This window comes from Camelina sativa, chromosome 2 (assembly GCF_030686135.1).
Source record: "Camelina sativa cultivar CO46 ecotype springtype chromosome 2, ASM3068613v1".
Taxonomy (NCBI): domain Eukaryota; kingdom Viridiplantae; phylum Streptophyta; class Magnoliopsida; order Brassicales; family Brassicaceae; genus Camelina; species Camelina sativa.
In genome coordinates, this window is record NC_141881.1 from 19,093,387 (window position 1) to 19,115,956 (window position 22,570).

At 33.4% G+C, this 22,570-nt stretch overlaps 3 protein-coding genes, 1 long non-coding RNA gene and 1 pseudogene across 5 annotated transcripts; 2 read left to right on the plus strand and 3 right to left on the minus strand.

Annotated features, from left to right (window-relative positions):
* Positions 1-2,810: 2,810 nt before the first annotated feature.
* Positions 2,811-4,999, minus strand: LOC147948856 (uncharacterized). The gene is made up of 4 exons (XR_015580643.1): positions 3,804-4,999; positions 3,412-3,641; positions 3,111-3,331; positions 2,811-3,014 (listed from the first exon to the last, which is right to left on the minus strand). It is a non-coding gene; the product is annotated as an uncharacterized LOC147948856 (long non-coding RNA).
* Positions 5,000-6,005: 1,006 nt separating this feature from the next.
* On the plus strand, positions 6,006-7,409 carry LOC104725437 (F-box/kelch-repeat protein At4g23580 pseudogene; annotated as a pseudogene).
* Positions 7,410-7,464: 55 nt separating this feature from the next.
* On the plus strand, positions 7,465-13,213 carry LOC104725444 (pyruvate dehydrogenase E1 component subunit beta-1, mitochondrial). 2 transcript variants are annotated; one of them, XM_010444116.3, is made up of 15 exons: positions 7,548-7,762; positions 7,911-7,970; positions 8,141-8,203; positions 8,642-8,722; positions 8,809-8,835; positions 8,930-8,992; positions 9,100-9,186; positions 9,416-9,541; positions 10,031-10,164; positions 10,254-10,326; positions 10,413-10,478; positions 10,674-10,712; positions 10,820-10,944; positions 11,040-11,154; positions 11,248-13,213. In XM_010444116.3, exons 2-15 carry the CDS (start codon positions 7,920-7,922, stop codon positions 11,296-11,298), a joined length of 1,101 nt encoding a protein of 366 aa, XP_010442418.1. In that variant the 5' UTR covers positions 7,548-7,762; positions 7,911-7,919; the 3' UTR covers positions 11,299-13,213. The 2 variants fall into 2 exon arrangements, with proteins under 2 accessions (XP_087341922.1, XP_010442418.1); XM_087485796.1 differs by lacking the exon at positions 8,809-8,835 and having other exon boundaries at positions 7,465-7,762; positions 8,642-8,726; positions 8,911-8,992.
* LOC109124644 (putative serine/threonine-protein kinase At1g54610) lies at positions 12,233-16,012 on the minus strand. The gene is made up of 7 exons (XM_010444125.3): positions 15,179-16,012; positions 14,803-15,087; positions 13,995-14,312; positions 13,541-13,768; positions 13,326-13,426; positions 13,093-13,219; positions 12,233-12,820 (listed from the first exon to the last, which is right to left on the minus strand). Exons 1-7 carry the CDS (start codon positions 15,563-15,565, stop codon positions 12,494-12,496), a joined length of 1,773 nt encoding a protein of 590 aa, XP_010442427.2. The 5' UTR covers positions 15,566-16,012; the 3' UTR covers positions 12,233-12,493.
* Positions 16,013-17,609: 1,597 nt separating this feature from the next.
* LOC104725466 (ubiquitin-conjugating enzyme E2 27) lies at positions 17,610-19,330 on the minus strand. The gene is made up of 5 exons (XM_010444135.3): positions 18,889-19,330; positions 18,643-18,691; positions 18,163-18,322; positions 17,984-18,067; positions 17,610-17,895 (listed from the first exon to the last, which is right to left on the minus strand). The coding sequence occupies exons 1-5, from the start codon at positions 19,064-19,066 to the stop codon at positions 17,788-17,790; spliced, it is 579 nt and encodes a 192-aa protein (XP_010442437.1). The 5' UTR covers positions 19,067-19,330; the 3' UTR covers positions 17,610-17,787.
* Positions 19,331-22,570: the final 3,240 nt, after the last annotated feature.

Consider the following 22,570-nt stretch of genomic DNA (forward strand, 5'->3'; position numbering starts at 1 on the left):
GTATAAATTGTGTCACATCCCCTCTATAATCTTCAACAACAAATGGAATAATAAATAATGTTGGAAAAGAAAAAGAAAAATAATATTATAAAATGTCAACCATTGATGCTGACCAATATTGTTAATCGGACGGCTCCTGTAAATTTGATGATGCAGACCTACTCTTATATTTCCATCTAATTGAAATTATTTTTGCTGTGTTAAGAAAAATTAGTGCCCTTTCGCTCACGCTTTGAGTCGTCTCTCTTCTCTCTTCTTAATCCGCCGTATCACCATATATAGTATACCTTCTTTTGATCCAGAGTATACCTTCTTTTGCTTCTTAAGAATTGCTACCACTGAATCATCAGACTTTCCCTTAGCGAGAGAGAGAGAGAGAGAGAGAAGAAGGTATACTCTGGATCATATATAGTTTAAATTTGCTTATTAGGTGGATTTTGGTTATACCGGGTATTTCTCATTGGTTATTAATTTAAGTTTTACTTGATCATATATATTTTAGCTTTTTTATATTTGCAAAAAAACAAACAAACTGTTTCTCGAGATTATTATAGCTAAAACATGAACATGAAAGCAGTGGATCTTGCCATTTGGGTCAATTCGGCTCGAAGAAGTACCTTCCCATCATTCACCACAAAATGGAAGAGTCTTTGTTCGGGGACATGGAACAGAGGGAGCTAGTTCTAGCGGGTAACCACCCAAGAAGTTAGTTCTATGGAGAGTTCTTGGGGTCAGCCAAAGCAGTTCGACTGCTTAGCTAACCCACATGATAGAATGGTCCCCTCTTCAAAGTTAAATAGATTGTGTTAACCACACACACAACAAACACACGTTTCTTTTGGTAAATCAAGTATATCCTTCATTTGTGAATTGATGATGTTTAAATACACAAGAAGAAATAAACTAGCCCACTAAATCTACAGTTAAGATATGTGACTAAGTGGAGATAGAATTTCCCTTAATTTAGGATAAACAAAGACAAGATAATCTCAACTTTATCTTCGACCTAGATAATGTCGGTTTACTCCAGTTAACTGGTTATGTTCTCATCACCACATCCATCCCTGAGTTACTTTGAAGAGCAAGTTAGCGGAGCCGAGTTTCACTCGCAGCACATGGAGCGCGTCGTGAACTTCTTGGATGGCCGTGCGTGTTCATGCATGCGTGTCAAATTGTTGGGTTTCCTGTTCGACCAGGATTCCAAGCTTAGCCATCAAGAGAAAAAAATATCAAATCCAGAGTCTTACTTGTAATCCGGCTTCATTATATTTTCAGAGTCCTTTTAGTGAATGATAATAAGTTCGTCTCTTTTTTGTAAACTTTTGTTCTGAGGCCTTAATGATTCCTTTAAAAGATTCGTTAATAAAGACATGCCACAAGGTATCTGACCACCAATTCTGAGGCCGAGTTCGTTGCATACCTAATGTTGCTCCTCCACCAGTAGAAGAAGGAGAATGGCGTGCTCCCGTTTCACATCATCAATTCATCATGAATCTGAAGGCCCTTATGATCATTTTCATTCTTCCCAAGTCTCGAAGGTTTCCGTTAAAAGCCCTTTTCACTTGGGTTGGTTGAGAGATGAAATATTGATGGTTCCGTTTGTAACTCTCCGACCGCCACCTCTTAGTGGGCCCCATGTCCAATCCCAGTCCATTGGCCCACTTTCCTTAATAGACCTCACGTTCTCTCACTAGGCCCGTAAGCCCATCTATATCTGACGGTCGGTTTGCTACATTCAATAGACTTTAAAGACTTGTTACCGTCCATAAAAATCACCACATGATCTTTCCCTGTGTTTTATCCTCACTCGCACAGTTCCAACAGTCACCTCCCGGAAGGTCATCCATCCTGAGATTACTCCAACATAAGCACGCTTAACTGTGGAGTTCTCTCAGAACCTTTGACCGAAAAGATAAGTTCACTTTGGTGACATAGGTGGCCAAATCAATTCTTTTAAAGCTCTGCGCATGTCCCTGAAACCGGGGTGTCACACTGTTGCTCCCCTGCTGCTAGTGAGGAGGTGGGGAGGGGGGGAATAAAGTGACGTTTGGTTTTTAGCCAAAATTATTCATCCATAAGCATGGACATCTGCGATTGAGCAAGATGCATGATTAATGCACAATCTGAAATGGGGGGAATCGACATTGTGTTGGAAGTCAATCTTTGATTAATGCACAACAAATTGGTGAAATCAGAGTGTTTGGAAGAAGAAGAATCAAGGAAAAGAATCGATGTGTTTGAGGAGAAAAAGAAGAGAAGTCGTGAATGGATTAGTTATTTAAGCCCATATGATAATGGGTTGTTGTTAGTTTACAAACTATAGGTTAAAGTGTTAACCTAAGTATATATTATGTGATGTAAGGTGTATAATGAAGTTATGAAGCATTAACACAAGAGATAAGAAAGGCTTCGGCACAATAACAAAGAACACATTGGCGATATTTCAGCTTTTTGACAGTAAATCACAATCACTAATGGGTGTAAATAACCAATCATTTCCGGAGTTCGTTTTCCAGTTGGAATGTGTGTGCAGAGCTCTCTGTTTGTTTTCAAAACAGAACTTGAGAAGAGATTACGAGACATTGCCCATTTGTTACTGTTGTATTGGGAGACAGTGCCTATTTGTTATATGTTTGGCTGTATTGTCTCTCAACATTCCAGAATATCTCACGCTTTCTGTTCGCGTGTTCCTTTTTCTTTTGATTTCTTGTCTTTTTAGGAAGTCGTGGGAAATTTTCTAAATAATAGACGGACGACAAGAATTGTTGGATGGTGCATTATCTGTCACATTTGACTATAAAACAATTGAGTTTGAAACTACGAAATTATTCACTTGAGTTGGAAATAAAATATTCACTTCAACTGGAATCAATAAAGCACAAAATACTACTGTAGTCGTGAATACAAAAGGTTAAACTGGTATCCACTTGACATGCAAGAGTATTCACTTGAGAGATAGGCCTAATTACAAAAGGTCAAACTTCGAAATATAGTATCTCCTTGAGATCTCAGACCTGGAGAGTGGAGACAGACACCAACAATTAAATAAGAAATCCAAAGGATATTAGAGGCATATCTTATATTTACCAAACAAAGAAAAATACAACCACCTTGAACTGCACCCCTTGTTTGATTATGCATTGATGCCGAGCAAGCTTGACATACTCACCATCATTTCCAAAATATCGGCCATTCGACTCTTGAAATTCCAGAATTCTCTTCTCTCTTCACCGCAGACTTCAACACCATGTCCACTCAACACCAAAACGTGGTACAATAATTTTTCATGGGCACGTTGCACAAAGTCAAAGGCAGTGGCATAAAATACTCTCTAAATTCAAAGTATTAATGATTTAGTATAGCAATTTGAACAAATGAGGAATCAAAAAGAAATTGTAATTAAATCATTACCATTCCGGCATAGTCTCCATAACTTGGGAGATAATATATCGTCACACCCACTGGTGCTTCTTCCTCCAGCAATTGTAAGATTTTCTCCTCAAACTGTTCATACTCTTTAAAAGGATCTCCAACGGGCCTAGAATGGATGACCATCTCCTTGCAATGCTTTTCCATGAATGGTTTGGCCTGTCTCAAAGCGCTAATTCTTTTTTCACTAATCTAATGCTCTGTGTCCACACCTTCAACGATCATGTCAGATGTTAGAAGTTATATACCTGACATAGCAAGCTGAACAGCTGCCGAATGGTCTCTAGAAAGTGTGTGTGCCCAACAATCCCCTATCAATTGTTTTTCTTTCTTGGTCTATTGTCAATTTGAATGTGATAAAAAATCTAGCTTACAGTCAATTTAGGTGGGAGGTTCGCCAATTACATCATCTCTCGTAGTTATCCAAGTAAATGACATTTTTATCATTCTCATGTTGGTCTCCTGATATCAAAACAAAGTTCATAATTAGCAATTAGTCTGGAATAACGTAATTTTCTAGAATAGCAATCTGAACAAAGATTAGTTCATGATTTTTTAACCCATTCAATAAAAAGATTTGAAATATAGTGGAAGGGAATGAGAGAATGAGAGATTGAGTATTTATAGGAAAAGTGATGAAAAAATATATTTAGAAAAATGGGAGTTGCAATTCCAATTCTCAAACTTGAAAACAATTTTAGTACAAAAATATATTTGTGAGTGTTTGTTGAGATCAGTTATTGACAGATAATTCACTTATTGGTCTAGCTAAATCTATTCAGTTATATTTTAAACAATTACATTATCAACTACAAAACTTCACACCAACCATAAATTTAAGCATACAGAGTTAGGGTTTGAAATCTAAAAAATATGTTAAAAATTCAATTACAGAAACAAATATAAACAAATTTAGTGAAGATAAGTTGAAATATAGTTTAAAAATAATTTTGTGGCAAAATATATTTTTATTAAATATCACATACGACTTATGTCGATATAAACCATCCAAAAATTTTAGCTACACTTTTACAATTTTGTTAAAAGGAGGATTTCATATACTAATTTTCAAAACTATCCTCTTTCTAAGACTTTATTAAAAATGCTACTAAAAAATATGTTGTTTAATCGAATATGTGTGTAAGCTAATAAAAATATTCACAAATTATTTTTGGGCTATCGACCATTCATTTGCTTATAGAATCTTTGAATCTTTAATAAATTTTGAGAAACAAAAAATTTATCTCATAATCTCAATTAGGTAAAAAAAGAATAAGAAAATCAAAATACACAATATAATATACATTATATTATATAGAAAAACTTGAATAAAAAGCAAATAATCAAAACTTATACTTTAACATTATAACAATGATTTTTAGTTTCATATTTATATTTAACACATAATTTTTGCAAGATGGAATGTAGTAAATGTGATTTAGTTTTCTTTCATAATTATTAAAATATGTATAATGATAAAAAATTAAGCTAAAAATTAAATCTAGACTTATCTTAACAAAAAGAAAAATCAATTGTCAGAATCCTCCTAATGGCTAACTTTCAATACCAAGTTTTGTATTATAAGATTATATAAATACCAAAAATCCAATGGAATTAGGTTGATAATTCAATAAATTATAAATTACTTTTCTTTTTTAAAAAATATTTATAAATTTTGTTAGTTATGTATAGATTTTCTTTTTATAATATAGGTTTAGAACTTTTACTTTTTTTTAATAAAAACTATTTTAGTAAATTTTGAATTGACATTTGTCAACATCTTATTGATACAATTGACATGTGTCACGATCTTGTTAATGAGTAACTTTGAAACTAAGTTTTATATAATACTTATTTCATAATCTTAATTAGGTAAAAAAAGAATAAGTTAATCAAATTACAAAAATAATATACATTATATTATATATAAAAACTTGAATAAAAAGCAAATAATTAAAACTTATACTTTGACACTATAACAATGATTTTTATTTTCATATGTATATTAAACACATAATTTCTGCAAGATGTAATGTAGTATATGTTATTTAGTTTTCTTTCATAATTATTAAAATATGTATAATAATGAACAAATTACTTTATAAATTAAATCTAGACTTATCTTAACCAAAAAAAAAAACAATTGTCACAATCATGTTAATGACTAACTTTCAAAACCAAATTTTACATTATAAGATTACATAAATACCAAAAAAAAATCTAATGAAATTAGGTTGTTAATTCAATAAATTAGAAATTACTTTAATATATAAATAAGTATTTTTTGTTACTTATATGTATAGATTTCTTTTTTTTTCATAATAGATTTAGAACTTTATTTTTTTACATTTATATATATTAGTAAATTTAGAATTGACATGTGTTGACATCTTAACGATACAATAGACACGTGTCACAATTTTATTAATAAATAACTTTGAAACTAAATTTTATATAATAAGATATATATATATATTGTTATAGATATATTACACATATATATTGTTACAGATATATTACACAAACTTAAAAAGGGATTCCTAACTGGATTAGATCTAACAAGAAGTCAAGAATTACATAATACACATGAGATTAGGAATAATAATTCCATATATAACAATGTTCTTGGTGGAGACATAAAAAAGCAAGCGCACGAATAATCGCAAGGCAGAAAAATAAAGTTTGTTGACCACACTTCTACGTACGGCCATGAATACTGGAGAAGAGTTATCTTTAAAAAAATGGCGACCACCAACAATTATGATGCTTCCGGATGATCTGATATTAAACTGTTTAGCCCGCGTCTCAAGATTATACTACCCAACTCTTTCCTTAGTTTCCAAGAAATTTCGTTCTATCCTCACTTCAACGGAGCTTTACCAAACCCGAACTCTTTTAGGCCGCACCGAGAACTGTCTCTACGTATGCTTACAAAGCCGTAACGACTATAAAACACTACGTTGGTTTACTCTTTGTCTGAGACCAAATAGCTCCAAAAAAGTATTGGTGCCGATCTTTTACCTTGATTCTCCCTATACATCAAGGTCAAATGTTGCAATGCTTGGTTCTGATATTTACGTCATTGGCGGAGATAAGAATTATTCGTCTAACGTCATGGTCATTGACTGTCGTTCTCACACATTGCGTGAGGCACCAAGCACGCAAGTGGCACGTGTGTTCCCATCTGCTTGCGTTGTCGATGAAAAAGTATTCGTACTTGGAGGCCGCGAAAATCTCGATTCAACGAATTGGTTAGAAGTTTTTGATACAAAAACCCAAACTTGGGAGTTTTTACAGATCCCTAGCAAAAAGTTATGTAGTAGCTTTAGGTACAATAGTGTTGGGTATGAAGGAACTATCTATGTGAGGTCCAACTACTTACAAGACACTTATAAACTGCACAAAGGTAGATGGAGAACAGCAGACTTAGCAATAGATACTGGATGGACTCTTGCATCATCTTATTGTGTGATAGAGAATGTGTTCTACCGTTACAAAAACATGACGATCGATTGGTATGATCACAAAGAAAAGTTATGGACAACTTTGAAAGGTTTGGAAAAATTGCCTACTTGTCCTCGTATTCGTAATGGTACATTGGTGGATTATGGAGGGAAAATGGTGGTTTTGTGGGAAGAGTATGTGTATGATAAGAACCACGAATACGAAAAGACAATTTGGTGTGCGGAAATTGCGATTGAAAGACGCCAAAACGGAGAGATTTGGGGGACGATAAACTGGTTTGACGTTGTCTTTACAACCAATGAGCCATATAGTTTAGTGCATGCTCTTGCTACTAGTACCATTTGATGAATATGAAAGTCATGATGATTGTTGTTGGTTCAGTTTTAAACTGAACCAAACCAATTGAACCGAAATAAATTTCAATCGTGTAGGGGTTTTGTGAATTTTGTGTAATGAATATTTATGATATGATTTGGTTTTGCATCTTTATGGTTATGGATTCGGTTCGTTAAAAATATGCGAATCTCTCTGATTAAATTAAATTGAGTCACATCGCCTTTATAATTTTTCAACAACAAAATGGAATAATAATACTGGAAAAAGAAAAAGTATATTAACAAATGTCAACCATTGATGCTGACCAGTCTTGTTTAATCGGACGGCTCCTGTGAATATGATGATGAAGCAGACCTACTCACTCATATCTTTTTCATCTAATTGAAATCATTTTTTTTTTGTTTTGTGTTTAGAGAAGAAAAAAAAAGAGACAGTGCCCTTTCGCTCACGCTTTGAGTCGTCTCTTCTCCTCTCTTCTTAATCCGCCGTCTCTCGTCTTTTCGCCGGCGTGGTTAGATCGTGCAAACCTCAGGTAATCGTTTTTGTCTGCCGTACCGATCTTCGTTTATTTCGCTTTCTCCGATTTTGTTTTCCCCGGATTACGATTCATTTTCGGTTTCCGGTGATTGTTCAGTTAGATCTATGGGGCTTTTGATCATTCGTGTTTGATTATTGTTCAGTTAGGGAGAATGTTGGGAATTTTGAGGCAAAGAGCCATCGATGGAGGCTTGGCTGCTTCGGTATGATGATGATTCTACTCGTTTTTTTTTTTTTCTTGTTTTCGTTTGTAATCTGTTCTACGCTGAGATGATTTGAGGTTTACTTTTGTTGGAGTTTTTTGGGATCGGATTTTTTTTGTTGATTTTGCTATCGTAATTATCTGATTTTTCGAAATTTGGATTTTGGTCAGACTCTTAGAAGGACGCGATCCGCATTGGTTTCTGCTAGGAGCTATGCAGCTGGTGCCAAAGAGGTAACTGTCTTTTATCGGATGTTTTTATATGCGCTTCTTGTGTAGGTTTTGTGATGTTTTGTCATTATGAGCTAGGGAAGATATTTTGATCAATTTAGGATCATGTTGGCTACTGCTGACTATGTAGCTTACCTTTTTTTGTGTTCACCCCCCATATTCGAGTTTAGTGAGCTATATTGGCTTTTGGCTTTATCTTTTGGGTTCTCTCCTGGGTTCGGTCATGGAAAATGGTGGATTTTAGAGGGACTCTCATAGATAATGTGGTAGTAACATTTTAGAAAAGCCAACGAGTGTGGCTTAAGTTAGATTTTTGTATTTACAATTTTTGAGAGCCTTCAATTTATTGTCAATATATCTGAAACAAGTTTTTCCTTGTATATGGATTTTCCCTGATTATTATGTAATTGCTTACATTTTTGTATGCAATTCCTTGTTTAGATGACAGTGAGAGATGCTCTAAATTCTGCTATTGATGAGGAAATGTCTGCAGATCCTAAAGTATTTGTCATGGGTGAAGAGGTTAGTTGCAGCTGACATGTTTTGATTTATTCATCTGCCATTTCTAATCAAATATTTATTCATCCTTTTTATCTTTTCTTTTGTAGGTTGGCCAATATCAGGGTGCATACAAGGTTAGAATTATTTACAATGGTACTTGATTTTTCCACTTAATTATCTCTGTTTTTTACCCTGATCTGATACTGGAGGTCTATCATGTACTCATAGATCACTAAAGGCCTTTTGGAGAAGTATGGTCCTGAGAGAGTATACGATACCCCTATTACCGAGGTTTGAAAATCTTATTCTATTATGTTGTAGTGTGCAGCTGCAATCCGTATGTCCATGTTTATAGATTGAGAAGATTTCTGACAGTCCATCTTTTAATCACTTTTTAGGCTGGATTTACTGGAATTGGAGTTGGTGCCGCCTACGCTGGGTTAAAGCCTGTTGTCGAATTTATGACGTTCAACTTCTCTATGCAGGTTGGCCTTGTTTGTCTGTATTTCGTTCATACTACAGTTTGCCTCATTCTTTGACTTGATTTATGCATCATTTGTTGAGTCACGGAATCATGCACTGTGGTACAAATATATCTCCAGGCATCATTGACTTTTAATTTTCTTTCAGCATCTTATACGATTGACATTAAGGTGCACAAAATTCCTATTTATTTCCCAATGTGTATTTTAATATCTTTTGGACTTTTTTCAGGCAATTGATCATATCATCAATTCTGCTGCAAAGTCAAATTACATGTCTGCTGGACAGATAAATGTACCCATTGTCTTTAGAGGACCCAATGGTGCAGCTGCTGGTGTTGGAGCTCAACATTCTCAGGTAAATGCTAACGCAAGCTTTGTGCAACAAAATTTTCTTATAATGAATAATTTGTTGCTTTGCATTCCTTCAAACATTACCTTCAGCTTCTCTGAAACTGATAATGATAGTCGAATAGGATCAAGGAATTAAATTATGGCTTTAAAATGGATTAGATTTCCCCTAAATAATCAGGCATTCGGCTGTATGATTAAGATAAAGGTTCTTAGTACGGTGGCATGCAGCTGTTTTCTCTTGATGTGGCAATGCAAACATGAAAGTATGACTGTTTGTCTCTCAGAAGGGCGTACCATCTTGAACTGTATGACTAACTTGATGATACATGCATTTAGGAATTATCACTGTCTTTCTAGTGGGTCATTACACTATATGACTAATATGATCAACACAAACACAAGATATGAGGAATTATCCATGTTGATGACTGGCTGGATATTCCATTTGTACATCTGGATTTTAAATGGGGATATTCTGGTCTACATTTTGCAGTGTTATGCAGCATGGTACGCCTCAGTTCCTGGTTTGAAAGTTCTCGCTCCGTATTCAGCTGAAGATGCTCGTGGTCTTCTTAAAGCTGCCATTAGAGACCCTGACCCTGTTGTCTTCCTTGAAAACGAGTTACTGTAAGTAGCATGCCTAGCTTGAATTCTGACATGTAAATAGATCCCACAGTCACATATTAATGTCCCTTTAATTTGGTTCAATCATGCAGATATGGTGAATCATTCCCTATTTCAGAAGAAGCACTTGATTCAAGTTTCTGTCTTCCCATAGGCAAAGCCAAGGTACAGTCACTCGGTATCTATATGTCTCTTTAATTTGTCTTCAATGTAGCAGTTAGATGCTTTAATGTTGTCTTGGCCTATAACAGATTGAACGAGAAGGAAAGGATGTAACGATAGTAACTTTCTCGAAGATGGTCGGTTTTGCTCTCAAGGTATGCCATTTCCCACTTCCACGAGCACCTTTTAGTAATCAAAATTGAGAACTTTTTGGTTAGTTTCATGGCTATTACTCAAATCTTCCTTTTGTATGGATATTTACCGCACATGCTTTGTTTTTACAAATTGGTGCTTCACTTTGTTCCGTGACTTCCGTCATTAACCTTTTTTTTCAATGTACCCGATTCTAGGCCGCTGAGAAGCTCGCAGAAGAGGGAATAAGCGCTGAGGTATGAAGATTTTTGATTTCAGATTTCTCTCTCTACCTAAAACCGATATTGTGATTCTGCTCAAAAGCACTTCATGAACTCTGAAGTTTTTTTAATAAAATGTTTAGGTAATAAATCTTCGATCAATCCGTCCGCTTGACAGAGCCACCATCAATGCTTCAGTGAGGAAAACAAGTAGATTGGTAACAGTTGAAGAAGGTTTCCCTCAACATGGAGTCTGTGCAGAAATCTGGTTAGCTTCATTTCCGTCACTCAATAGAGATCTTATATTCAGTTGAATTGTATAAAAATTTTAAAACATGGGTTTAAATTTTTTTGGTTGATCAGTGCGTCGGTTGTAGAAGAGAGCTTTTCATACTTGGATGCACCAGTGGAGAGGATTGCAGGAGCTGATGTTCCAATGCCTTATGCAGCTAACCTAGAGAGATTGGCTCTTCCTCAGGTTTGTTACTGTCCCTTATTTTTTGCATAGAAACTTGTTCCAATGATATATATCTCGTTCTTTATTGATGGAAATGAGATTATAATGATGCAGGTAGAGGATATCGTTCGAGCAGCAAAGAGAGCTTGTTACAGATCGAAATAAAATCGTCAACATCAACACATTTCTTCTTTGGATCTTTAAAGGGAAAGGAAAATAAGAAAAAAAAAAAAAGGAGAAAAATGACCTCTCACTTTTGCTATAAAACCACCATTTCTCGTGATTTATTTCATCGTTTGCTATGATTCTTTGCTGCAGCGGTTTTCGTTCTTCTTTTTGTCCTTCCCAAGTTGATAATTCTAATCTTTGGGGTTTAATTGATGAAATTGATCGAGAACGCTAGTAAAGGAGTTCACAACACGTTTTTTTTCCAACAAATAATGAATGAGGTGTGCCTAATTCAAGTTCTTCTATTCTGGTATTGTTGTTAAAGGAGTGTAAGACGGAGTTAAATCCAGTGATAGCATTGACTATAATTTGGTTGATATGATTGTAATTTGATTTAAACGCGTTGATCATCAACCCATATGGATAAAAAAAAAGTTAAAGCTTTGGTGTGAAAATGAGGTACATATTTGGCGAGCATGGCGAACGCTTTGTGTAATCCTTAAGGCCTACACCCTTTAGGCCCTTAGGAAAGAGAGAAGAAACACGAGCTCGTTGTGATCGTCTCAATTCAATGGACAAGCGAGAGTAGTTTCGGACAGGCTTCAGGTCTGTGGCCACAAAAGTGCCTGGTGATGGGTTTCGTTTCTTCGAAGGGACATAACTAGCCTCTACATCACCACCTCTGTCATTTGTAGTAACGGCGACTACAGATAATTCATCTTTATCATGTTAGTTTGGTTCTACTTTAACTGACGTTTTGGCTTCTCGTTTGTTTTTTAGAGGAATCTAAATAGTTATTTTTGCTCTGCTTCACATCCAGAAATTTAGCTGTGCTTGTGTTGTCACAGCATGAAGGCAAATTTAAACAAGATTCAATATTTGAACCAGCAATCAAGATGTTTGAACATCTATTCACGACAGAACACCAATCTTTGAAGCCTCAAAATCCATTTCAACAACTATACAGTTTAAAAGTAGGATTCTAATACTACCTGAATTATGTGTTTTTACATCAGAGTCAAAATCCATTTGTGCACTCTCTCTCTCTCTCTCTCTTTCTCTATTCTGCTACAAAGAATTTGAACTCCTTTCAAAAAAGCAATCTCTCTCCTCTGAATCGTAACGGAAGCAATCTCTTATTTTGATGCACTGATATAACTCCCCCACAGCTCATTTCTCATTCATCTATTTCCTATCTCCGGATCCCAAAAACTTCTGATCTGCTCCTGAAAAGTAAGTCCATCGATAGCCCGAGCGCTGGAGGAGGTTTAAGTCCCCATATGTACTTTCTAGAAGAAGCCCCACGAGCACCGTCTTTGTTTGATATCTTTCTCATTGATGTCCCTTCCCCGGACTTGTATGATCTCGATAACCCCAAAGAAGTCTCAGGCTTTCCACCAAATACTGATCTTTTCTTTGACTGATCTTCCAATGGGTGCCCAACTGCACCGTCCTGGTGAGGAGGCGGAAACTTCTCACTCTTGCTCTTTCCATTTGTTTGTGATATTGCTCTCCATCTCTGCAAACACACATTAGTAAGGGGAAACATTACAGAATCTTCTGCAAATTCTCACGTTGAAACAAAAAAGTACTATGCTAGATAGTTGATACATATTAGCTGATTTAAAAGTCTTAGCATATGCATATATTATCGTAACTTGATGCAAGCAGTATGACAAAAACTAGTGAACGCATTAGAGGATACTATATAGAAAAATGTATGCTCATATGAAGACTGTGTTTGTGTGTGTGTGGCTTAGTGCAAATGGGATGAGATGAGGATTTTCTCACATCTAAGTTTGATTGGCTCTCGGCATTAGCTTCTGGGGCTGGAACAGCTCGCCCAGTGCGATCCCCACGATACCTTATTCTTCTGGCTCCATCAATACCACTACCTTTTCCAGCAAGACCCTTTTGCCTAGAATTACAATGAATGCAGCCACGAGAAGATTCCAATCATAAATCAATCTAATTGATAGCATGAGTATCAAGAAACAAACAAAAAGAGTTATAAAATTACGTACCTTCTTGCCTCTTCGTCTCTCAGCTTTACATTCAGTTCTTTGGAAGGTGGATACTTTGGTAAACTTGAAGGATCACAAGGTAACGGTTCAGAAGTAAAAAACTGCAAATGCAAACCAAATAATATAGCACTTTGATCAGGAAGTGTGCATTTGCTTGCATAAGATTTGATCACACACTAACCAATTGAAAGATTGGAGGAAAAGGATTTACTCACTTCACTAGTCAAGGCCGAGGTAGAAGTTCCTCGATCAGCAGGGTCTATAGCGAGAAGTGTCTCGACTAGATGCACAGAGGATGGAGGGAAACCATTAAAGGCTTCAGCCACACAGCGTTTGTACGGATGTTGCGGCTTAAAAAGAGTTGCGTTTGGCAGTTTGTACTTCTTCCAGTACGATTCTGAAGGGGAGCCACATAATTTGAATATCTTATGAAGTTGTTCGACCTACAAAGAACAAGTTAGGTAGGAAAAACGGTAAACAACAACCCTATTAAATTTTTGGTATTTTTGTAGTCCACGATCATACACAAAGATAAATCAATTCACCAAGAAGTAGTTATTGCTCTCTGTAATGCCACTCAAATAAGAGGGCCTACAAATTTGTGTCTAATAGAAACTAAGAAATTCTTAAGCAGACTAACTAAAACAAGATAAACACGATTTTGTTTACCTCAGTTCTTCCTGGCATAACGGGCTTGCCAGCAAGTAACTCTGCCAAAATACAACCGGCACTCCAAAGATCAACACCAGTTCCATAGTTGGTAGCTCCAAGAAGAAGCTCAGGAGGACGGTACCAGAGCGTGACAACACGACTAGTCATAGTTTGCTTTTGCTTCGGGTCATAAAACGTAGCCAACCCAAAATCAGCAATCTTGAGTATCCCATCATTATCTATAAGAAGATTAGAACCTTTGATATCTCGATGTAAGACTCCTCGACTATGGCAATGCTCCAATCCAGATAGTAGCTGATTCATAAAGCATTTGACCTGAAGAACCACCAAGAAATAAAAACTCCATTATGAATGATCTAGATATGATACACGTTTGTATCTTTGGTACTGTACTAATCATACTAATCTGATTTTAATTACCTAACTTAACATTAAGTCAAATATGCACAGCTAATAAAGGAACCTAAATCCAATGAATGAGAGTCAGAAAAGACGTTGAAAATTCACCAGAATCAGAAAAACATAATTCAAAATTGGGTCCACCGAAAAATAATTCTAGTATCACCAAAAGCACAAAAGAAACAAAAACCAATCAGACGATAACATTACCATATGTGACCTAAAATAAAGTATCCTAAAGACAAAAAAAAAAAAAAAAAAAAAAAAGCCTTAAAAAAACATTAAAATCATCACAAGAAGGATATCTATCATTAACACATTAACTTCTTCCTTATCTGTTTATCACAAATGAGAACAAACCCACTCTCTATCTATCATTAATAACATAAGGATAAGTAAAACAGACCTGAGGAAGATCAAACTTGAAACCTTGAGTAGCAGCAAGACCAGAGAGATCATGATCCATATACTCAAAAGCAAGGTAGAGACTACAAGAAACCCGGGAAGTAACCAAACCTTGAAGCTTAATAACATTAGGATGATCAAGCCGTCTCAGAACAAGAATCTCTCTAGCCATAAACTTAACACTCTCAGCTTCCAAATTATCAAACCTAACTTTCTTCAAAGCTACAATCTTCCCAGTCAATAGATCTTTCGCCTTGTACACATTACTATACGTTCCTTGCCCAATCTATATAATTAAAAATCAAAACTTTAATTAACCAAAAAACAAAAACAGAAACTTTATAATTTAAAGAACTGAGCTTTTTTTTTTAAGGTACCTTCTCGAGCTTTTCGTAAGAGGTAGCTCGACGAGGTGTTAAGTCTTTGATTGAATCGCCGCAAGCAGCAATAAGCCACGGAGGCCATCCTTCTGGAGTCGAACGGAGACTCATACCCGGACGACGAGAAGAGCCGGCGGAGAAATCGCCGGTGTGCCATGTTCTCGCCGGCTGAATCTGAATCGAAGACAAATCCTTTTTCTTCTTCTTATCTTCGATTTCCACTACAGAAACGGCGGTGGTTGTGGTTGAAGCAGAAGAAAAAGGCAAATCATCCTCCGTCGTCTTACGGAGGTCTACCGGAGGAGGTTCATCGGGATTGTTATTATTGTTGGTACGATTACGTTTGTTGTCTCCGGTGGATTCCTTGCATAAAACGCATCCCATCGGCTGAATCAATGAAGCTATCTCTCTCTCTCTGTCTCTTTAGCTTAGCATTATCATCGCCGAAGAGCTCAAAGCTTTTTTTTTTTTTTTTCCTCTTGGAGAGAGTGAGATTCGGGTTATGTAAAACGACGGCGTTTTCGAGGAGAGTCGAGTCGAGTCTTTTGCACGTAGGAGTGAAAAATGGCGGTTTTCCGTTAATATATAACGGGTGGTTTGACGTTAAGAATTTTGAGGGTAACTCTGATATAAAAAAAATTAATCTCTCTTTTATGGTATTTTTGTAGAGAAAGGTCTCTGAAAAAAGTGGTTAAAGGTTTTGTTTAAAAAGCTCTGTTTTTTTTTAATTTTATTTTATGTATTGTTATCATCTGTGAAAAAATATTGATTCGAAGCACAAAAGTTATTCTACTTTTTTCTTTTCTTCTCAGATAAATTTGACTTTGTTGTAGTTTCTGTATGCATTTTTTAATATCATTTAAATATATTATACTCATTTTGTCAACGAAAAAAATATTGCTGGAAATTAAAAAGAAAAAAGATATTTTGTTTACAAATAAAATATGAAAAAGATGTGGTACGTTCTGAATTCTGATGTACATAACTGATTGCTCTTGTAGCAAACTTATCTCCAGTTACGAAAATAAAAAATCTACAGTTTCTAGCAGGACATTTTTTTGTAAAGAATGGGCAAAATTTATTCGACTTTATCTACTTTATATTGTATATGTTCTGAAAACACTGATTAAGAACTAAGAAGGGCAAACAAAAAAAAAAAAATCTAAAGATAATAGATCTCACTCAATTTTTTAACCAGTCAAACATGAAAATAGTAAATAAAAATACTTATTCGATCACTCTCTCTAGAAGATTTACATTACCAAATCGCATAGAAAGAACAAAAGAAAAATGTTACACAAAATATCTCTCGGGTCTCTCCACTGAAACAGTATTTTCGGTTAATAAAAAAAACATAAGTTTGGTACCTATCAATCAATTTTGGATTTCATAGAATTATGTGTACATCATCAGCAAGTACAGTTTTTTTTTTAATTCATTATTGTATGACCGACACGTGGACTAAACCAATCCATAATTGAAATTGTAGGATACGAACGAACCAAGTGAGTGTTTTGGTCCTCTCTCTATAGATTCCTTCCTCATTGCTGCACTCTCCACTTCACTTATTTTATTACCAATAACAATAATTTTATTATTATTATTCGAGAATTTATTTACAAATAACAACATCAAAAAGCAACTTCATAATGATCAATGCGGTCCACACTATCTATAATTATGAAGTAATGTTCCACTAAATTTTTTTTTTTATTTATCCAAGCAAATATAAGTCTCTTCTAAAGACTAATTCAAATTCAAGTTTTGAAAAAGCCAAAAACTAAAAAAGTAAGAAACCCAAAGACCACGCCGACGACATTGCTTATTCACGTTTTGTCGAGTAGAGAGACGAATAGAATGTTGTTGAGTTTCTTCTTCTTCAAAGACAATGATAAAAAGGGAACTTTGAAAAGGCAGAAAGATGTAAATGAATGGGTCAACGTTGGAATTTTTGGGTAGTTGAGTTTCCATACCAATTTAGACGTTTGGCTTTCTTCTTTCACTAAATGCTACTTATGTCTTTAATGGTCCCAACCTCTTATCCCTCTCTTTCAAAAAGACTAGAGCTGTTCAATCTGAAAACACTAGTTACCACAGTAAAAAAACCCTAGTATAGTCTGAATGGTTTTGGTAAGATTTTGGTTCTGATTCAAGTTTAATCGTCCATCAAATCAATTACGACATTTCTATTTCAAAGTGAGTTTATTTTCTTCTTATTATTCAATTTTAACCATCTTGGTTGTAAAGGGTTAAAATATTTGGAATCCTTACTTCGGTTTGGTGACAGAGGGGATTGGTTTGGTTAATCTGGATCGGACATACCTACAGAAACCCATCGGTTCTATGATGGAAACCCGACCTAAACCAACCAATTCTATCGACCCAAAGACATTGAATTGATAAATCATAAATAAACCTGACACACTCCTTTACTCAATGATCTACTAGATAAGATCTCCTTTATGGATATAGCAATGCATTTAGTAATCTTTTTAAAGCAGTTTCACTCTTATCAGCAGGCAAGAGCAGAAACACAGCACATAAGAGTTATAAACCAAATTTAAATCATATATATCTAGCGCCAATGAGGCTTGTGTTGATAGATTCTACCCAGAACAGAGCTTTTCTAGCGCCAGATTCTCATCACCACCACTTGATTCAATAGCACTCCTAACCTGAGCATCTCCAAAACCCATCTCCACAAGTTTCTTGACCTGTGGACAAATCAATCCAACACGAATCTTTTAACTACACAAACCCAGACACTACATGTAACCTTTGAAATCCATTTCAACAACTCACTTTTTCCTCTAGAGAAGAGTTCTTGGCGAAAGTCTCAGTCCAGTAGCGAGCTGTTGATACAAATACTTGATAGTTCTTGATATACTGTAAACATCAGAGATAATGTATTGCTTCAAAGTGACTAAAAAAACAGGGAAAAACTGAAGATGATGAAAGGTTGATGTAAAGAATATTATAACCTGTTCAGCTACAACAGCATCTTGAGGGTCTTTGGGCTCAGGTGCAGAGAGTAATGCCTGAACTGAAACAAGAGCTGTCTTCAGAGTAAGAGCTGGACTCCACTGGTCTTTCAAGATATCCAAGCATATAGCACCGCTTTGGCTACTAATATTTGGGTGCCTTGAATCAACAAAGATAAAACCTTAAGCACACATTGCATTAACATACTAACATACAACCAAATATGTAGTGACCTTTAAAACAACTTCTTACCTGAGATTGAACTTCTGACCACAGATATGACATTATCAAACAAGTACCCCAAGGAAAATAAGATATGATACTACCAAAACATTTACCCCATGACAGAGATGAATCGTTGTGCAGCATAACAATGATTCAATCTCTATTAAACTTGCTTAAGCTCTTACACAATATCAATCTCAATAAGAAAATTAGATAAGAATTTAACATAAGAATCAGAGTCAACATCTTCTTACCAAACTCTGGTTGAAAACTGCATCTTTGGAGGCTCAAATGGATACCCTTCTGCAATTTTTCAAAACAAAGATCGATTACGAACATAAAACAATAAAAACCAAACACCCATAAACCCTAAAATCTCAAAACACCAATCGAAACAAAATCAAGTGAATCCCATAACTTGATAATCCCCAAAAACTAGGTTCTGGGTATTGGAATTTTCACAATCAAAGGGCCTTAAAGTAGAAGAATTTGGATCAGACCTGGCATGGTGATATCGATCTGAAAAGTTCCACCTTCGTAAGGAGTACCGATAGGACCAGGGATGGTTCCGGTGAGTCGGGTGAGATTATCGGCTTTCGGGCTGACCCGGATACCCGAAGAGTCGTTGTCTCTGCTACAATCTTGAAGCTCTTTCTGGACTCGACTGAAATCGATCATTTTTTGATATCTCTCCTCCGATTGAAATCTCCCAAAGAAAAGAGAGAGGAAACCCTAGAAGATAAAAAGATTGAAACTTTATTTGGTGGAGAAGTGAAGCTTCTTTTCTTGCATCTTAAGCGAGTTATCCAACAGTCTCTTTTTTTTTTTTTTTTTTTTTTAATGTTGTGATTTTCACAAGTTTTTCTTCTTCTTCTTCATATTCAATTGAGAGCAATTATAATATAAAACCGGAATAAATCGAAATTAGATTTGATTTCCGTTGTGGTTCTCGGTTTGAATCTGACTTGGTTTAGGATACTACAATTCATTAGCCACTACACTAAAGTAAGTGATTAATTGTATTTAAAACAATTAAATGGCTAATTACGATATAAAAGACGAAAAATATATAAATAGAGAGAATATAAAAATAAAGTATTTTAGTTGAGATGTGCAATTTTGCATACTAGTAGTAATCTTTTTACTTAAAAAGGTTATGAGTTTTTCCAAAAAGTTTTAGGGTTTTTTTTTTCTTCATACAGATTATGTGATGTCATAGTTTTCATGTGTTTTTAGTCATGGTATTTGTTTTATTTATAGAGAGTTTTTTTGTGTTTTAAGAATCTTTGCAGGTTTAAGTGTTGAAACAGATCGTTTCTATTTAGTTGTTACCTTGACTTGTAGAAATGTAATTTCCAAACATTCGGGTTTTATTGATTTATGAGCCTAATATATCTTATTATATAAATCATAATGTCAAAGTTACCCATTAACAAGATCATGACACGTGTCAAATATATTGATTAGATGTTGACACATGTCAATTTTTTTTAATATAAACATAGTATGACAACTAATTATATTTACAGAATTTTACATGTTTCTATTTTAAAAATCTAAAAAAAAAAAAGGAAAAAAGATGGCTAACTACATGAAGTATCGATACTATTTGGTATAAAAAAATTTACATACTCCTCATGTAAACAATAACAAAAAAATTAACACTATTTATTTTTAATAGATAAAATATAATGATACATTATTATTTTCAGTATATAATATAAGGGAATTTGCAAAAATCCTATTATTCTATATCCTTTTGCAAACATATCCTAAAATCCAGATAAAATCTATATATATCTTGAAAATAATTATTAATTATTTTTATCTAACTATTATTTTAGCTTTAAAAATAAAAATTAATTAATTATAAGAATAAATACATTAGAGATACCTAAGATATTTAGATATTGAATAGAATGTTTTCTAATCATGAAAAATCATAAATAATTTAATATAATAATTTATTATTTTGTTTTTTCATAGAAAAAATTAAAATACAATTTTTTGTTGGTCAATGTTGGTCAACGCCGGAGTCAACGTTGGTCTTCGCCGGAATCTTTCGACTGGTGTACCGGATTGTATGTTTATGGTGTTGATCACATAACGTCATATAGTTCATGCATGTGGCCATGCAATACATATATTTTGTGTAGTTGAGGATACAATATTATACTTGGCATGTGTGACCATGCATTCTCCTATACTTCATGTAGTTAGCCATCTTTTACATGTGTTTTTATTTTATATTTTCTATTGTATGCTAATTATATTTTCTATGCTAACTAACAAAATTAATATATTTTCTATTGTATGCTAATTATATATTATACATGTGTTTCTAATAAAATTTGACATGTGTAAGCAAAAACGAAATTAATTAAGCATGTATATTAATCAATAGATAATAAATAACAAAGTTAGAAAGAATACCATAATTTATGATTAGATGTTGACACATGTCAATTTTTTTATATATAAAAACATAGTAGGACAGCTAATTATATTTACAGAATTTTACATGTTTATATTTTAAAAATCTAAATCAAAAAGAAAAACTAACAAAATCAATATATTTTTCATTGTATGCTAATTATATATTACTAGATAAGGCCCGTGTTATTACATGTATTGAGAATTAAAAAAAAATATTGAGAATAATTAAGTAGTATATATGTTTTTAGATTTTATCTTGAAATATTTTAATATTAAATATAAATTTCTCATATTTCATTTTAATACTCTCTCAGTTTCATTATATAAGAGTTTTAAGGCTTTTTATGCTCTATTTTATAATATTTTCTCAAATTTCTATGTACCATTTTTATTAATATAACAATTTATGACTATTTAAACTATGCAGTATATTTTCCTATTGGTTGAATTTTTATAAATGACATAATATTTATTGTTTATTAATCTTTGTATTTTTATCCAAAAACTCTTATATGACCGGAAATACCATTTAAATATTTATATCATCATAATAAACCATATTTTAAGTTTGATTATACATTTCATCTAAATGCATAGAACTAAATATTTTATATCAAACACAATTATACATCATATCAAATTTATATCTTAGTAAGAATTGAAAATACAAATAAATTAACAAAACATAATTCGCAAAAAACTGAATCAACATTATTTAAGATATATTTGCTATGTTGTTATCTCATAAGTACTAATTTTACCTCATGTCATAATCAATTTTTAAATGAGTAAAATTTATAAAATAAAAACATATATAAAGATATAGAGACATTTTCATCAAATAACAGAAGATTCATTCGTATAAATTATAATCTATTTCAAATTATCTAATGTTTTAACATATGCATTACAAAATTACATGTGTTGAAATTATAAAATAAAACATAAAAATATTACTAATATTCTTAATTTTTTTTTTAAAATGATACATATTAATATTTGAAATTTTTTTAATTTAAAATAAATTTCATCGTTAGACATTCAGTTTAGTTATCATATGTAACTATCTATTTTATCGTAAAACCATAATTCACTTCTTCTTGGATTAGAGTTAAAATTTTAATTAAAAAATAATATGAGCATCATATGAGATAATATGTATTTGGTTAGTATTTTAAATTTAATAGTAAAAATAATCAGTAAAAATATCAGCTAACATCTACAAAATGTTTGGAAATCTAAACATATCATAAATATTATTCTTCTATATGTCATAATTAATTTCATAAGTAATACTTTTGTCAATTTTCATCACTTAACCAAAAATTCATTCCTACAAACTCTTTTTTTTTCCTAGGTTTCTCATATTACTACATACATTAAAATCTTTAAAATAAAACATGTAAAACTATACTTATACACATCATGTGTTGAAATTTTTTCTTTTTAAGTTCATTATTCTTTCAAGGTTTTGTGTGCTTGGTTACAATCAAAATTTATATTAGAACGATAAATACAATTTATATCCAACTAAAATTCTGTTAAATTAGTTATGTTATTCACAATTTATTGATTAATATACATGCTTAATTAATTTCATTTTTGCTTACACATGTCAAATTTTATTGAGAACACACATATTAAAAATATAAACATGTAAAATTATGTAAATATAATTAGCTGTCCTACTACGTTTATAAAAAAAAAAAAAAATTTGACATGTGTCAATATCTAATCAATATATTT

Bases quoted from the DNA above. Each gene is read 5' to 3' on its own strand.
- LOC104725444 (XM_010444116.3), top strand. From the start codon at position 7,920: ATGTTGGGAATTTTGAGGCAAAGAGCCATCGATGGAGGCTTGGCTGCT. The intron at 8,204-8,641 runs GTAACTGTCTTT...TTCCTTGTTTAG, and splicing joins ATGCAGCTGGTGCCAAAGAG to ATGACAGTGAGAGATGCTCT. The intron at 8,723-8,808 runs GTTAGTTGCAGC...TTTCTTTTGTAG, and splicing joins TATTTGTCATGGGTGAAGAG to GTTGGCCAATATCAGGGTGC.
- LOC104725466 (XM_010444135.3), bottom strand. From the start codon at position 19,066: ATGATCGATTTCAGTCGAGTCCAGAAAGAGCTTCAAGATTGTAGCAGA. The intron at 18,692-18,888 runs GTCTGATCCAAA...GAAAAATTGCAG, and splicing joins GATCGATATCACCATGCCAG to AAGGGTATCCATTTGAGCCT. The intron at 18,068-18,162 runs GTTATAATATTC...TGATGTTTACAG, and splicing joins ATGCTGTTGTAGCTGAACAG to TATATCAAGAACTATCAAGT.
- LOC109124644 (XM_010444125.3), bottom strand. From the start codon at position 15,565: ATGGGATGCGTTTTATGCAAGGAATCCACCGGAGACAACAAACGTAAT. The intron at 14,313-14,802 runs GTCTGTTTTACT...GTGGTTCTTCAG, and splicing joins TCAAGTTTGATCTTCCTCAG to GTCAAATGCTTTATGAATCA. The intron at 13,220-13,325 runs GTACGTAATTTT...TTGTAATTCTAG, and splicing joins AGAGACGAAGAGGCAAGAAG to GCAAAAGGGTCTTGCTGGAA.